At 39.4% G+C, this 18,186-nt stretch overlaps 1 protein-coding gene across 5 annotated transcripts in view; it reads right to left on the bottom strand.

Annotated features, from left to right (window-relative positions):
- Positions 1–4,630: 4,630 nt before the first annotated feature.
- Positions 4,631–18,186, bottom strand: part of WAC (WW domain containing adaptor with coiled-coil) — an 86,474-nt gene continuing 72,918 nt past the window's right edge. For all 5 annotated transcript variants that reach the window (XM_028495772.2, XM_028495771.2, XM_024116420.3 and 2 more), the window contains 7 exons: positions 16,265–16,510; positions 14,753–14,875; positions 13,727–13,875; positions 10,771–10,889; positions 8,978–9,164; positions 7,641–7,768; positions 4,631–6,080 (listed from right to left, as the gene is read on the bottom strand). In XM_028495772.2, coding sequence (XP_028351573.1) covers positions 6,011–6,080; positions 7,641–7,768; positions 8,978–9,164; positions 10,771–10,889; positions 13,727–13,875; positions 14,753–14,875; positions 16,265–16,510 — 1,022 coding nt within the window. In that variant the 3' untranslated portion in view covers positions 4,631–6,010. The remainder of the gene's footprint in view (positions 6,081–7,640; positions 7,769–8,977; positions 9,165–10,770; positions 10,890–13,726; positions 13,876–14,752; positions 14,876–16,264; positions 16,511–18,186) is intronic.

The raw sequence follows: 18,186 nt of genomic DNA, 5'->3' as shown, positions 1-18,186 counted from the left end.
GACCCTTTTATGTTTGGGAGTGTCTGCTGTCTTTATATTTGAACAACTTGGTAACTGTGACATTTGGGTCACAATACAGTTTCTCAGACATTTGTCAGAACTTCACAGACGGAGCTGCATCACGTCCTGCCAGGAAGCGTTGCTGAAATTGGCACACTTTCTCTCGTCCCTTGTTCTGCTGGAGCTGGTGATTTGCTCGCTTGCTTTGCTCTCAGGTCCGTTTTCCTCCCGTTTCTTCCCGTCTCAGGGCTGCAGAGCATGTGCCGGGCTCTCTTGCCGTCCGGCTTCTGGGTAAGCTCTGCCGAAGTGGGCCGAAGCCGAGGTGGGGAGGTGGGCCTTCTCCCTCTCCGCACAGCTGGCATCTTCGTCAGTGGGCTCGCCTTTGCCTTGGACCCGGCTCCCCGGGCGGGAGCTGCCCCTCTGTCCGCCCTCCAGGCCGCCGCCCCGCTGTTCCCTCCAGTCAGGCCTGCCTTGGTTTACCCTCCGCCAGCTTCAATTTCCCACCTTTGGAAATACCCAGGGTGACTTCTATCTTCTGGCTGGGCCCTAAGTCAGGGGTGACTGGATGTGCTAAACTCCACCAAAATTTTCTATCCGCTTTTCTCTCCAGCCGTCACCTTTCACAGATTATAGGACAGGTTTGTGCTTTTTTCATTGTTTTGAGGTTTGTGGAGGAATATTTTGGCTCTTCACATACTTTTGTTAAGCATCGGGCGATATTTCATCAGCTATCTTATGCTGTATCCATCATCAGTATTTTATATAATATCTTTGCAACCCTTGTGCTCGTCAAACAGCCAAAGAGAGATGGAGCCTGAGATTCTGCATTTGGCATTTTAAAAATTAGAGCTTCTCCAACCATGGAACGATCTTCTGCTTTATCACTTTTAACAGTTTTAGCTCAAAAAGATGATAAAATATCAAGTATCAGAATGGAAAAAAAAAGTGAAATTGAAGGAAGTGGCCTGTTGATATTTCACAATGACTCTGTTCAAGCTCTCCTCTTTAATCGTGAATTTTTTAAAATAAAAATGTTTGAATGCATTACATTTAAATATTAAATCCAAATTTGAGCAATCCTACAAATAGTTAAAAATGTTTACTTCACTCATTCATGCAAAAATATCTGCGCATACACTAGGTGCTGATTTTTCTAGGTGATGGGAATACACGAGAAAGAAACAAAACATAGTCCCTGCATTCTGCCTTTTTCATCCAAAGTAATAACCCTGGGACCACCTCAACAGGATGAGAAAACTCATTGAGGCCGCAACACGCCCGCAGAGGCTGGTCAAACGGGGCAATTAAACAGCAGGCCCAGGAAAAAGAAGAAAAAGACGCCTGTCTCTGAAGGGCACCCAGTCGCAAAAGCAGGGAATTCTCAACCCCAGCTGTTCTCTAGGGTGGATGTGTGTAATAAAGATGCTCCTCCACCAGTGACACATCCCAGAACGTAGTGTGTGCTTTCTGCCTAAAACACCCGTCCTGAAAGGATCTGGTTGGATGGCCAGGCATCATCTGAACAGAAGACACGGGCCTAGCAAACCTTCCCTCCCTGTGAATCCTGGACCCGGTCTCCAACCCCCTCACCCAGCCACGCCCTGCAGAAGCAGGGCCACTTTCTGCTGGCCCATCTCCCCAGGCTTATCCCATCAGAAGTAGCGTCTTGCTTCTCAGTGGCTTATTTAATCGTAAAATGTGTTCAAGTTGACTAACCTTGCTGAGAGAGAGAGAGCGCGTGCACATTTCATAATGCTAGCAAATAAAATAGGTTTGGAGTTCAGTTTTGGTAACCAACCGTCATTTCTTAAAAGGAAAACAAACAAAACTAGCTGCTGTTCCGTTCCTGTCTCCCAAGGTGAGGACCAAAATTATTAACAACTTGAAGAAAAAGCTCCGTAATCTTTGTCAATCAATCCTCTTAAATTGATTCTGTCCATAGCCCTTTAACACTCATAATTCATTAACTATCTTCTGAAGAATAACAGCGGGCAGGCATAGAGAGTGGTGCTCTGATTTGGATGGGAGCTCGGGGAAGGCCTCGGAGAAGAGACTGCATGGGCGGCCAGCTAGCTGTGCAGGCCTCTGGGAACAGGGCTTTCCAGGCAAGAGAACGGAGGACCCTGGGGGACTGACTGCAGCGAGTGAGGGAGGAACCAGACACGACACAGCGCTGACGTTCGGGGCTTGAACACAAAAGCCACGGGGGAGCGCTGGGTTTTGTTCTGAGCGTGACGCCACGGAGAGCGGGCTGTGCACATGTGCACGTGTGCGCGCGCGCGGACAGGAAGGCAGGAGGCCGTGGCAGCGCCGGGTTCAAAGAGGACCGAGGGCTGGGCTGGAGGGGCAAACGTGGGCAGGGGCTCTCGGGCCCAAAGCACACCGTGAAGGCAGAGCACGTGTGAGAACAAAAACGTCTGGGTCTTGAGCAACTGCGGGAACCGCGGTGTCGGCCCCTGAAGATGGGGAACCGGGGAGGATAAAAGTCTTAAGCGCAAGAGCTCCTCTTCTTCTTAAGAGAATTTGCCATGCATGGTAAGGCAAGGGTTAAACTATCTTGTTGGGAGCTCAAGGAAGAGACCAGGGCTGGAGATAATCTGGGTGAAACCGACCTAAGAGTGGGATTCTTAAAAGCCAGGGGCCTGGACGAGCTCACCTAGGCAGGATGCACTTTTAGGGTACTCCCAACGCAAGCTCAGAATCAGGGGAAAAGGGTACAGCAAATCATAACAGGATCTAAAGAATCCCAACTCTAAGCCAAGTTTTTCACTAAAACAGTGCAATTAAGAAATTGTATGAAACATGACTGGAACACAACTATTTAAAAATTTTGTAGTAACCTATTTTAAGTTTTCTTCTTCAAACGCATAAAATTATGCACTTTCAAAACAGACTGTTCTGAAATAACTGCACAATGTAGTCAAAACATATTTATTACTTTTCAGTGTCATTTTGTACACTCCAGTACAAATACAAGAATATAGCCATATTTACAGGTATTGAAAAGAAATCCGTATATTCAAACCCCACATCTAAACACAGTAGCTTTAAGTCCTGAACTACAATAGTTCTGGTTTGCAGTGAATTACTTCACGCCCTGCCCCCTCCCCTTTGAAATAATCCCTTGAAGTTAAGGTTGTGTTTAAAGACAACAACAGATTGTTTCTGAAATGGGTTCACAATTAATTCTTTGAAAAATTTTAAGCACCTCCTTTCCAAGATTTTACAACTGTGAAGCAGATACATAAAATCTGGAAGATAAAATCACTCATTTGGGCTATTAAAAGCAGCATAATGTCTTTAAAAAGGGCTGACAGAGTTTTCAGTGTGCTTAAAATCTGGAGATATAGCCCAAGTTTTAAAATTAAGTTAGTCAAACTAGTTAAACAGAAAACAAAGGGGAAAACGGTAGGGAGGCTGGCTCCTCGGGGATAAGACTCTTAACAGACCCACCTTCACAAAATACATTTTATTACAACATCAGTTTTTAAGGTTTGAATGTAACACCACTCATGTCCCTTTTAAAACAGAAAAATAAAAACCCTGAGGTTTCCCAGGGGCTATTTGTATTTCTATTTGCAAACTATCTGAACCAAGGTGTCCACCAAAATGAGATACATGCTCAAAGCCATGGCAACAGGACAACTAGATAAAGAATATTCTGGGATACTATGCCTATTTTAATAAATATTCCCTGGTTACCTCAAGAAGGTTAGTAGCTGGACACCATGTGTGTATTAAAGTGCAGTATTTAAAGTAATTCACTACAGAATAAGTGAATCAAATATTATAAAAATATTTCCACAAAATTTTTAATTGTTTAAAAATTCACCGGGAAAATTTCAAATTAGGCATCACATATGTGTATGTGAGCAGTTCCTTTAGGGATATAAACATTTTTAAAAGTCAAAACAATAAGGTGACATAGATCAATAAACAATTGGCAAATCAAGTTCAAAGTTAGCTTAAATCACAAGTTGCCATCTGACTGGGAAACATCTGCCTACTACATCATCTCTCCAGAAAAGATACAGCACTACATCAGTAAGGGTTCTAACTTAACATAGTTCTCCGGAGTTTCATTTACATGCACTAATCAAGTCCAGCAAATATCAACAATTTCACAGGTATTAACATTCCATGGCGATATAATTTATAACATTTGTTTTTTCTTACATTTTAAAAGTATCCTCAAAGTTACAATAAAAAAAATCAGTTTCCAGTATGACTTTAATTCTTAATTACACTGGAACATTTTTGGATTTTAGAAAGTATCATCCATACTACTGCTTACAGTTTACCTTTTTTAAATTTGTTGAAAAATCTGAGCATCATCTTCTATGCTTTAAATATGCTTAAAGCACAAGAGCAATTTGGAATTTTAGCATCCCAGAATGTAGTTAACAATGTCTAATATCACAAAATAAGCCCTTGGTGCTGGCAGTTCTGAAAGCACATGAATACATCTGCCTCGAGAGGAAAAAAAGTCTCTAAATTGACTAAGTTAAGATTTTGAAATTAGGAGGTTTTTCAGCATAAAGAAACCCTTGTGATCTGATTTAATACTGGCAGTGTCATGCTATGGCCATGTGACCAATATTTTAGCAAAGAAAAAAAAAGGCCAAAGTAATTTTATAGTAGCAATAGTTTCTTTTTTTATTTTAATATACTTTAGGAAACAATATACAAAGCTGAGCTTTCCCACCATTTCCAGGTAACAGCAGGAAGCTCCAATTACACAAATTTAGCGTTTTGTGATGGCTAAGAACAGCAGTCAGCACCAGACTTGAACAGCTAGCTACAACACAAACATCCTTCAAAATGAAATGTCATTAATAGCAAGACAGGTAAACCAGGGTTTAACAAATGACAACCACTTGGGAAGTGACTTAATCATTCTTGTTGAATTTCATATTTCATTAAATATTCGTATACACAATTACCTGTTAATTGCTTTAAACAAAACCTCCCTTAAGGAATTACTTCAATTAAGTATAAATGTTCAACAAGAATAGTTCTGACAAAGAATCCCCAGGTAGTTCAAATTCTAATATGCATTGACCGAAGGTAAAGAAAAATAACAATTTTTGTTTGTTTTAACATGTTTATTATAACAGATACAATTCACATCTGACTAGCTGTTTCCTCTCCCCGCCCCCAACCATGTTCATTGGGTCATTTCCTTATATTTGAGCCATCAATGTACTTTCAGCACACATGCCCAGCAGTACTTTTAAGTCCATTCTTACAGGGTGCAAATGGATTTCAATAATTTACACAAACAAGTGGGTTATGCTCAATCACTGCAATTTTAAGCTACTGTACACAGGAATGAAAAGGTTATAGAAAAGTGCCATAGCAACAGTGCCTTAAGAAAGGAGAAAAAGAGGAGCCTTAAAAAATGGATAAAATCAGATCAAGGATTTCAGAGGGAAATGGAACACACGGGAAATGAAAAACATTTCTCTGCAAAACAAATGGAGAAGCACTGCTCTTGATCAGGTGCAAGTGTGGAAACAGTTGTTTCATGGTATTTTGTACACTGCCCATATGGTTCAAAATTGTATCCTTAGACACAGATCGCCTGGCGCTTGCACTGGATTTTTTGAAAATGCAAGATTTCTGAATGATAAATTAACCCCCCAAATTTTTCTTTAAAAAAGCTAATTTTGCAGACAGGTTTACATGTAAAAGGCTAGGTATTTAGCCACCTCAGCATTGATTAGTTTTGGATGTCTAAGCTCTGTTACACATGGCTTCCCATGGCTTCACTCTACAAAACATATTTACAACGTGAAGAATACATCTACAAGAAATCTACATTTCAAGGGTTTTACAAATCAATCTTGTATCTTTCCCCTGAATTGAATCTCACAGACCCCCCACCCCTTGTCATTTCCTTTGCCCAGCTTAACGGTCCAAAGTCTACTTAAATGCAGCTCAAAAATGTTAAGACTGGGCAACAGATTTACAGTCCTGTTCTCAACACCATGTGCAATTATTCACATCTTCACACCATGAAGGAATTCTGATTTTTTAGCTTTTCGAGTTCCTTAATTTGTTGTCTCAAAAATAGTATCCTGAAATATAAAAGAGGGCATTAGAACCCATGTGGTCATTATAAATGTTACAGAAAAACCAGACTTTTAACTATAAAAGTAACTTTACAAAGAAAATGAGTAACCTACTAGTTAAGATGAAGTAATTTAAAACTGATTAGTTAGGACAAAATCACCATTTATTACACATATTGAAGTATCAGGATGACAAAAGTTAGAAGGTTTCCTAGTTTTCTAAAACCCGTTCTCAATAATTAGCTTGAATATAATGACTGACTTAAAAGGTAACTGTTCACTGTATCATCACCAGACACAAAAGGCAGCAGATAACAGGAGAAAAACTTACACTGCATGTTTTCTGGACCACAATATATAGTAAGCCTAGAATTAACTAGTGGCAAGAGGCTAATCGTTTCTGAAGAACAATTCTCAACATAAATGTAGGTTCATAAAAATGGAGCAAAGTCCAATTGACATGTGTATCTAAAACAAAAACTAAAACACAAATTCCACAGCTAACTCGATTTCCATGAACTCTGTTAACACTGTAACTCTTCTGACACCTTTCTTCTGCGAACTATGACGATTACTGCTTTGATATGGCATGGTATCTGTGTACAGTCAAACATGATACGTGACATGTGACTGATATGATACGTGACTGTTTCAGTAAGCTGCTGTAACGAGTATCGCCTGCCTAGCAAGCCAAAATAAAGTTAAGTTTATGTACGTTAGAACTACTTTCAGAGCAATCCTAGAGTAGAAAATTCCCAACTGATATTCAACAAGTACCTCCAGACATTTTAGTAGTTGAAAGGTTAGATAAAAACTCACTTTTCCAAGTTTACTATAAATCCCAACTTGGCATTTATTAAATTTTTGTGATTTCATGACAAGATTAACTACTTATTGACCCAGTCACTCAATATAGACAGGAAGTGAAGCCGTTGAAAGTTACGTCCTCGATTTTGTAATAGGCATTAAAAAAAATCTATACTATTTAACACGATATAGAAATCCTACTTGAGTAAGATACTAGATTAAGAAATATGAGACAGAGTTTAAGTGAAAACAATTAAAGAAAGCAGATATATATCATTAAACTTCCTGGACAACTAAGTTCTTAATGTAATTGCCACGGCATCTACTGATGCTGCGAGGACAATGTAAACAGTGATTTGAATTTCCACTGAAATACGTACCCTCAGCAAGAGAGCGCTGCTCTCAACCGAACAGGGGACTCCTGGTAACTGGTTGCTGTCAACACCCCGCTTTTTAAATAAAACATTACTGGTACCGTATACTGTCATAACGCAAGAAAAAAGTCTAATAATGAAGCATTTACCATGGGTTAAGAGAAATAAAATCTAGATGCCACTACCATTCGCCAGGAATATTATTAAATTATGAAAACACAGTTTACAGTATCATGGAATGTGATATATCAGAGAACTTTAAATTTCAGAAATGAAATTCAACTTACCTTCTTTAGTCCAATTTAAGATCTAATTATTTTAAGATATATAATTTTTAGCATTACCTAAAAAAACAGAAAAAAATTCATTTCAGTGAAAAGCTTACCTTTGCTCTCGCAAAGTTGCTTGAATTTCACATACTCGGACTAAAGATCTTAAATTTTTTAATTCAGTACAAATTTCTGACATATGAACGCTTCCCATGTTATGGGCTTCCTCTCGCAATCTTGATGCCTATAATGAAAGAAATGAATATCTCATGAAATATAAGTCATATCCACATACAAAAAATAAAACATTAAATTTGAGTGTAACTTTATACCAAGGTTACAGAATAAATCTTTTCCTTTAAATCCACCAAAATTCTCATGAATCTAAGGGGGAAAATGATTTTCTTTTAAAAAACTGTCTCTAATGGTGGAAGGTGTTCATTTTAAGATTTCCCCTTCAGGTTTCCTTGGGAGGATAGTATTTCCCATCTCACAGTAGTTTAGTGCTGGGATAGAAGAACTCATGATTTGTGGTTAAATAAAGATGCTGGATCAGCCAAAGTAAAGTTCAGGTATTAACAATGATAAAAAGGGCCTACTGTATCCCTGTATCAAGACATACACAATGTATTTCTGTGAACTTACAGAACATTTCAGATGGTTAGTGATTTGATAAAAGGGAAAAGCCAATGGCAGTAACTACAATGTCCTAAGGTCCCTCATCCCAAAGCAGAAGTGTTTCCTAACTCGAGTAGCTAGCTAGTCTGGAGGGAGAGTCATAAGATTAATAGTACAGCTGAACCTTAAACAACAGATTTGAACTGTGCAGGCCCACTTACACGTGGATTTTTTTCAATAAACACCACTGTACTACACGATCCACGCTTGTTTGAACCTGAGGATGACGGACTCCAGACATGGAGGGCTGACTATAAACCATACTCGGATTTTCGACCACGTGGAGGGTTGGCCTCCCAACCCGAGTTGTTCAAGGGTCAACTGCACTAACAGGTTCTAAAACTACCAGAGTGGCCGGCGGAGTAGAAAAAGCACAAGGCTTTGAGTCTGAACACTGCAGTAACTGGGTGACCCTAGTATAAATCTATTTGGTCTTAAAGGCCTCATTAGTAAAATGGAAAACTCATTATCTGCGCTGGTTAGTAGTTTTAGAAAGTGGAGAAAACAAACATAAAGCACTTAGCACAGAGCTAAATGCTGAGCACTTGATAATGGGAGCTATACTGATAATTAAAATATTTTATGTGAAACCACAAAAAGTTACCTCACAAATACCCACATCAAATATTTTAAAAAGTGACCAGAGACAATCTAATTAGAAATTAGTTATTTTAAATACAGCTTGAATCCGCTGGTCCAGATTAGATTTTCTCAAAGTAGAATTAAGCTGCCAGTCATCCAAAGGCTAAACATCTGCTGTGATCATGTAACATACCTGCTTCTCTGCATGATCTGCAGGCCATCCTTGAACATGTTTGATGAGATTTTCATTGAAGTGTGCTGCTAGCGTAGGTGTTAATGAACACGTAGGACGGGCAGATGAATTCTGTGGTACAACTGTTGCATTTGATGCATTACTACTAGAAGTATGATTTGGACCAGGTGACGGACTTCTCTGGCTACTAGAAGAGAAAACACAACTGAATGTGTAGTATGTTTACAAGTGGTCCCTGGGTATCCTAGACCCTGTCAATACCTTTCATTAATTTAAAGGTACACAAATTCCTAACAAAAATTTATTATTTTAACATCAAATAAATAGAACTTGAAATTCGAAGTATACTTATATCGTGTATTCCTAATACACTTTTGGAGGGTTAAAAGAGCCCCTTTAACACTAACTTCAGAGTTGAATTTAAAGTACCAGTACTCTCCCAAATTTGACAGCAGAACCTGTTGACTTTGTATACTACAAACACTAACAAGAATGTAACTAAGCAATGGTCACATTTGAACAGTTGTAGATAGAAGGCACATCATTCTACCTTAAGTACATGAAGATATGGAAGGGGAAAAAGTACACTGCCTTTGACTGTTTAATATCAGAATGAAGTGCCGAATCAAGAGGGTGAAATTATGTGAAGCAAAATACTTTTAACTGCAAAACAATGAATGAGTTTAGTGGCAAAATAAGACCAAAAAAAGCAACACTCTGAGGTTGCTTATCTTCTTCTAAAACTGTATGGCTTGGGCTAGGATTCGGGGATATAAATAATCACCCAAGTTGATTTCCTACCTGATTCACATAAGTTATTTCCAAAAACTAAGTCTCCCAAAGGATGAAGCGTTTTCACCACTGAGGATATTTATAATTATACTGCAGCCTCTAATATGCCAATTTAAAAAAAGAATCTCCCCCAATGCTCTGAGCAATGGCAACAATGCTGAAGTAGATAGCTGGGCCCCAAAGCGATCACTTTAGGGGACACTCTCATGTGGATGTATGTGCTCTGAAACGCTTGTTCAGAAAACAACAATAAAAACAACAGTTGAATTATGTTGCCACCTCATAACAAGAAATAAAAATAGGAAAATCAATCAAATGAAAATCATTTAAAGTTAATTAACAAAGAAAACCGACAACACAGTACAGCTCTACACAATACAGCTCTATATCTGACAAGCAATCCGTACAGGGTCAGAGTTGAGGCTATTAGGAAAGAGACAGACACGCGCGCGGACACACACACACACACACCAGTTGTAAAACATACACACACACACCCCAGATGTAACACACACACACACACCCCAGATGTAACACACACACACACACCCACCCCAGATGTAAAACATACACACACACACCAGTTGTAAAATACTGGCCCAAGTTTTAGATGTGAGATATTTGGCTTTATCAATACATTCAAATCTAAAACTGCTATTAGGAAGTTAAAAATGGTATCATTTCCAACTAATGAAGTAGTATAAAATCATGTGCCCTCTACAAGTATCACATATTACTACTCCCATCATATTTCACCAAGTAAAATTCTAAAGAAAGAGCCACTTTCTTCAAATTAACCCAGGATTCATTACTAGAGACAAAGATGTGCCTTTGTAAATTTTATAATACACAAAACCATGGTTAAGCTATTCATGGATTCTTCCAAGATCAAGTTCTACTATACACACACACACACACACATAAAATAATATCCAAACAATATGGCAATAGGCCACAGTAAGGAAAAAGCAACGTGGCCCCACCACACAATGCCAACTTACTTGGAGCGCTGAAGACTTCGAGGAGAGGCAGGCTCGTGGCCCTGCTGCCTGTCAGCAGTCACGGGCTGCTGCGCGGCTGACTGTGAAACTGGTCCTTGCTTAGCTACTGGAGTACTGACCTGAAACATCAAAACCTGGTGAGACAAGGCTTCTGCCACAGAGACAAAAAGCATGAAAACTAGATAAGAACGAAAGTTCTACCAATGAAATTATTTCTATTATTATTCTATTATCTTCCCAATTATTTCTATTCAGTGATTTTTAAGGTAACAAGAGTAGTCCTAACTGTCCTTACCTAGTAAGATCAGTATAAGTGATACAGCCACATTTAATTGCGTAAACTATTGTCATTGAGGGCCGAAATCCACATACTCCTCTAAGTCTAGTTAGTAATCTTAAACACTTTATAATCTAGAGATTTAAAGAAGTAGAATCAAATGAGTTTCCAAAGGTCATGTAGTTAGAAGAAAGTCAAGTTTTGAGACTTAGCTCTAATTTCATAAAACAGCCCTGGGTCAAAAAATTACTTAGCAAACCAGCGTAAGAAACTAGTTCTCCTGATTTTGAGCCCAGTTTTCTTTCCAGTACACTATAATACCTCTTCGGATTTACTGTTATTTCTGTATCAATAAAAATAAATACGTTACCACATCACAGAAATACAGCTGCTCAAATTTCAACCACATACGAAGAGAACGTATACACCAGTCTATCTGAGAATGAGCTACGGCCCATACACAATTCTACTGAGTGGGCTTCAAAGAGATGTCACCCTATACAGGCAGACCAAGAGGTCCATGACTGCAGTGGGAACACATACATTAGGGTGGCCAAAAAGTTCTTTTGGGTTTTTCCGTAAGATGTTACGAAAAATCCGAACGAACTCTTTGGCCAACCCAGTATCATTCACATTCAGATACGACAGAGAAAACAAGGAGTCAAAAATGGAAGCCCGAAATTAAGGCACAAAGGCAGACGGAGGCACCTGTGATTAAGTCACACCGTTCAGCAGCAGAGGCTGTTATGCGGAGAGTGGCGGGGGGGGGGGGGGGGGGGATAATTAATATTGCCCCAAACAACTCTGGTTAGCACTGCTACTTCTGAATATAGACGAGCATGTTCTTTTATAAAGAATATTTTTGTGAGATCAAATGTCCACTTACTTTTAAAAACTTGTAAGTTTTTAATGCAAAAAACTCAGAGCCATCTGTTTAAAGGATTTGAAGTGACAATGTCAGGACCTACGGTAAAGCCAACACTGTCACTCACGCCACGTACTATCAGAACACCACCGCAAGGTGAGCTGTAAGCTCTAAGAATAAGGTCTCTTTTGCTAAAAGTCACCTTTTAATTCTTCTCCCATCAAAATACAGGCAAACAATAAGGAACTGCACAAAAAACTAACAATTGTAACTCAAAATTTAAAAACTTAATCTAGACTGACCCCAAAACACACACAGACAAATGGCTAAAGTAGGGAAGATGAGCCAACAGAAGACCTAAGAGCCAGCCCACCATCAATTTCAAGCTGTTTCAATACATTTTTATTTTTAAGCTTCTGCTTATGATTTTATTTGAATAAAGAGTTCTTTGGCACAAAAGTCTGAAACAGCCCACTGTTTTACAACTAAAAAGAACTTCCTCCTATAGTTACCAGTAAGAGTTAAAAAAAAAAAAAAATTAAACCTGTACATTCCAACTTCCAAACAGCTCAAGTTTTACTGGCGGTAAAACCACACGGCCAAGAGTGAGCGCAACCGGGAGCCGCTTCTGAACCCGCGCGCGAGGCTCAGGGACGTAATACAGGACCGGCTGTAGCACGCCAGGTCCTGTTCACGGTCCAGTAGAAGAGAGACCGCCACCTTCCAGCTGTGCTCTGAGGAGCCAGCCGTGCGCGATTTCGCTGGGACAACCAGGCAGTGTAGCTCAGTGTTAATGAAATGGGTTCTGTGCTAAGACCTAGGTCTCAAAATCTGACTTGACCACAAACATCAGACTTAACTGAAAATTTCATTTTCTACTAAATGAAGCAAGTAGTAGCTGATGTGAAAATTAATATAATACATATAAGGCTCTTAGCACAGAAACTGACTCATTTCTATAATTTGTAGAGGAGAGATGGATGGACCTAAAGTCTGTTACACAGAGTGAAGTCAGTCAGAAAAACAAATGCCGTGTGCTAACGCATATACATGGAATCAAAAAAAAAATGGTTCTGATGAATTTAGGGGCAGGACAGGAATAAAGACACAGACGTAGAGGATGGACTTGAGGATATGGGGAGGGGGAAGGGTAAGCTGGGACAAAGTGAGAGAGTGGCATGGACATATACACACCACCAAATGTAAAATAAATAGCTAGTGGGAAGCAGCCGCATAGCACAGGGAGATCAGCTCGGTGCTCTGTGACCACCTAGAGGGGTGAGGTAGGGAGGGTGGGAGGGAGACGCAAGAGTGAGGGGATATGGGAATATATGTATACGTATAGCTGATTCACTTTGTTGTACAGCAATTATACTCCAATAAAGATGTTAAAAAAGGGCTTCCCTGGTGGCGCAGTGGTTGAGAAATTAACAAACTCCTCCCCGCAACATCTTCCAAAAAAAAAAAAAAAAAATTAAAAAAAAAAGTATGGAGAAAATTACTGGAAAACATGTTCTCTGATATCTCAGTCTAAAAATTCTACAAATATTAAGACTCAATTAGTATACCTTCTTTATCCACAAAGCCACTGAAGAGAAGAGAACCAGTGTATAAAAGTGGCACAGACGCAACTCCCTCCTCCAAGCCATCAACCGAGAGTCTAACCTGAACCCACTCTCGTTCACCTGTCATTCCTCCCACCACTACCTCATTCCCCAAAGAGGGCTTTTTCTCCAATACGTATTCTAAAACATTATGCAACTTGCTTTAATCAGAAGTGGTTTCTTTCCCAATTTCCCTCAAAGGCGACATACCTTTGGCTGTGATGAAACAGGAGGGGTACTAGTCAAAGGCTTGACAGGGACTGCGTTAGTCTGAGGTGTGCTTATTCTCGGAGACACATAGGATCTCGGGGATGATGCGTCAGACGTCAAAGACATCGGTGACTGATTAGACGGCTGGGCTGTGAAGAGTGAAATAAACCAAAAGCCGCTGTAGTTTATGTGCAGGAGATCTTCACATCTCTCCACATGCCCCACAGCCCCAAAGAGAACAGCTATCTGAAGAAGTCAGAATCTAAGCACTCGCTGGGGTCACACTGACCAAATGAGCTGCTAAGCAAGACCCGCACACCCAGTGCGGCCCCCACTACGTCTGAGAACATGTTCACCCGGAAGGCCTCACCTCACCCTCGCTGCTTCCTTCTCACCCTAAAAGTAGGCCTGACAGTCCCCTCAGGTCCCCGCCCCATGAGGCCACCCAAGGGCTGGCGGCCCTCACTGCACGCTGCGTCACTAGGCCAGATATTCCTGCTTGCTTCAGCGGCTTTCTGCGCCGGGGCTGGGGGCAAGCCAGGCAACCCTTTCACTCCCCGCTTGCTCCTCCGTGCCCCTTCCCCACTGGGTACCTGCATGGGGAAGAGGGTTGGCTAACTCAAGGCAGGGCTTGAGCACTTCTGCATCCTCTGGTCAAAACCCAACTAACACCAACTGGAAGCAAACTTCAGCTCTTAAAACAGATCCAATGATTCGCAAAGATTGAGGGTATATCACAGTTTATTTTAGCTTTGGAGTAAAATAGCTCACTAACGACTTAAATGCTGAATTAAATATAGACTATATTGCAGATATGATGGCAACAGCATAAGATATATGTCAAAAGCTTGTTTCATCTAAAAAGGTAAAAAAAAATACTACTCGTACACAGCAGTGTTAAAAAATCAAAATAAAATCAATATCATAGCTACGCTCTCTTCAAAGACTTAAAAAAAAAAATCTGCTACGAATCCCACCTGCCCCCCACCAAGATACAATTCTAGAGGTATCTAAGAATATAAATACCTTGTGTAGAGAGCTGAGCAGCTTGAGAAATCAGAGAAGTTATGTTGAAAGCAGATGGTCCAGCAGTAAGAAACTTATGAATGATAGACTGCAATGAGGCTTGGGTCACAGCTGCTGTAAGAACTATAAACATATTATATCTTAAATTCAAATAAAAACACAGTGGCATATGTGGTATTAGTTACAACTTGAAAACTCAAAAGGAACCCAGAAAAAATCTGGAGTGTTTCCATACTAGAACTCCCAAAATAAAAGTCTAGAAGATAGGAGTAATACAATGAACCTAGAGATGTGAAGTGATCTGAGGCAAAGAAATTTAATGGGTTTATATAATAAAACAGTAGAGTTTCCTTTACAGTAAAGTTTAGGTGTCCAGTTAAAGGAAACTCCTCTATGAGACTTTTAAAACAGCAAAGAGTATTCACCGGAACTTCTGATTATACCAGAAACCTATCCGTACACAGGCAACGGTAACTTAGTACATTACTTGGAATTAACTGGATAAACAGCACTCATTTCATGTGATTGCATTATTAGACCAGCTGAGCACTCAAACCCTACATCAACACTCACCCACAACAAGCTTTCAAAAATGGATATTAAAAAGCTAGGTACTTTGGAATACCATGTATTTTTGAAGCATAAGATCTTTTATTATTGACATTTGCTTAGGCTATCATTTCTTCAAAATGTTTAAAAGCCCCACTTTGTCCAGTAAAATGTTTACCTATCAAACAAGAAAATACAGAAATGCTGAAGAGAATAAGAATGGAAGATTAATGACCAACTAGCCTAAGATAGCTCCATTTTTAGGATAAAGGAAGAACTTAACCACTTATGTGGAAGTGTATACAAACAGAAAATTTTGCAATGTTCATAAGGCTTAATGTTTCAATCTGAATGGTTTACGAACTAAAAACTACATCCACTTTTATTCAGACTTCTTTGAGGTGGCTGCCCAAATACTTTAGCAGTACACTGAAAAGCAAAGTTGGAATTAACAATGCAATTAACTAGGAAAAATAGCATAATGTTATCCATTACTTCCCTTCTCAAAAGTGTTTAAGTAGTTTAAGAACTACCGCTACCTGAATTCCTCTTCTTAGTAATTAGCATATTTTAAATATTCCAAATTATCATTTACCGATATACATGAGATTTCTTGAAATATGTTAGAAACCAGGTGTTTTCATATCAGTTTTAGCAAATATTCTTTTTTCTGTTTTCACTTAAAAAGAAAAAATTCGCCATATACATTAAGCTGACAGAACAGTATATCCAGTAACTACCAGGTACACAGCAAGTCTTGAAAAATATACAGAAAATCCAAGTATTGCTAATTCAATTACAGTAACAAAGACCTTAAGGGAGGGATATAAACTCCAAAGCATGAAGTTCAAATGTGAATTTCAAAATGAAACAAAGACCATTCCTATATTGGGGATTTTACTAATTACATAATTTTGCACAATGCAGATGAACTTTGTAGAAATTATCACAATGAAAACTTACCTTCATTTATCTTGGATATGTCCACATTAGAATTATTGAGTTGCAGCGTGGCTTGCAAAGCAGGAAGCAACTGTCTGAGCAGATTTGGGTCCTGCAGTAATGGAGGTATTGGTGACTGTGGGACAGGAGAGACAGGCATTGCTGAAGCAGAGGCTGGAGGGGCAGGCGTGGGGTTCAGTCCAGAGGCAGAAGACGTGGAAGGAGTTGTGCAAGAGTGTGACACCGATTTGTCTCCTGATGTAGATTCTAAATAAAAAGGAGATAATAAAGCTGAAAAACATTACTTCAATAGAGGAAACCGCAACCAACATCAAACAAGCAACACCCACGTGGCAGGCACCTAACCCAAGTAACCTCATTTAATATTTACAAGGTAGCACAGAGGGGGCTCAGTAAATATCTGGCTGACCAGATATGAGGCAGACATTTCATATCCTGATTTCACAGATGAGAAAACTGAAAAAGATTACATAACTTGCATGAAGTCACAAAACCTGGCAAGGCAGTGACTCTACCATACCCAAGTGTGAGTCTCACAGTACCACACTCTATTAGTAATGCTGTCTCAAACACATGCACAAGCACACCTTGTATTGCGTTTTGCCTTTATTGCATTTTGCAGTTGCTGCCTTTTTCTTCCCCCTGCCCCGCCCAACAAATTGAAGGTTCTGCAGCAACCCTGTATTGGGCAAGTCTCTCCGTGCCATTTTTCCAACAGCATTCTTTTTAAATTAAGGTATACTTTGTTTTTTAGATATAATGCTATGGCACATTTAATAGACTAGTTTAATAGTATAGTGTAATTTAATAGTATAGTGAAAACACAACTTTTATATTACACTGGGAAACCAAAAAAATCGTTTGACTTGTTTTATTGTGAGACCTGCTTCACTGTGGTGGTCTGGAACTGAACCCACAATATCTCCGTGGTATTGTCCTGTATTAACTACACTTTCAAATAAGCTTCCATTAGGATATAAAGGGACAATACAATTCTCCAAGACTTAATTTCTATGCATCATAAAATAAGGTGAAAATGCTTATGACCACAAAAACAACCTACTTAAACATGACAACAGCCTTAATACCGATCAGGACAGGCACGGCGGGGTAAGCAACCCCAGAGTGGACTAAGGATGCGATGCCTAAGAGGAGACACTCCTACTTTGAACTTTCGTCCTTACAACTGAGTTTTAGAATTACATACTCCTCTTTCGGAATTAAATATATAAAGTGATGAACTACCTCTATTTGTATCACTTAATGATTATTAGCACTAAAAAAGATACTTTTAAAAGCAAGAAACTCCCACAAGACCCCAATCTCAGTGTTTAAAAAGTATTAAACATGCATAAAAAATTATCCTTTGAAGCCATCCCTGCAAATTACTTATATAGATTCAATGTAACTGAAATTAAAAGCCCAATAGCATTTTGGTAGCATTTGACAAGCCAATTCTATAACTTATTTTGAAGACGTATGGGCTAGTAAGAGCCACAAAATTCTTTAATAAAAAGAACACAGCTACTGACGTGCCTTGCCAGACATAAAAATTTTAACATTTAAAACAAAACCAATTTAAGGCAGGTTAGACTTCTGTATATACATTTAACTCTTTAGAACTAGTGGATGAAAACACAGGAAAATAACTTTGATGTGAGGATGCAGAAAATAACAAAGAGCAAAACAATTACATCCAAAGTACTGGTAACCAAAATACTTTAAGGAACTCCTACAAATCAAAAAAGACAAACAATAGAAAGGTGAACAAAAGACATGAAGAGACAATTCACAGAAGAAACGTGAATGGCTTAAAAAACACAAAGGGGGCTTCCCTGGTGGCGCAGCGGTTGAGAGTCAGCCTGCCAGTGCAGGGGACACGGGTTCGTGCCCCGGTCCGGGGAGATCCCACATGCCGCGGA

This window comes from Physeter macrocephalus, chromosome 11, assembly GCF_002837175.3.
Source record: "Physeter macrocephalus isolate SW-GA chromosome 11, ASM283717v5, whole genome shotgun sequence".
NCBI classification, from domain to species: Eukaryota; Metazoa; Chordata; class Mammalia; order Artiodactyla; family Physeteridae; genus Physeter; species Physeter macrocephalus.
This window is presented reverse-complemented; position numbering and strand designations above follow the sequence as displayed.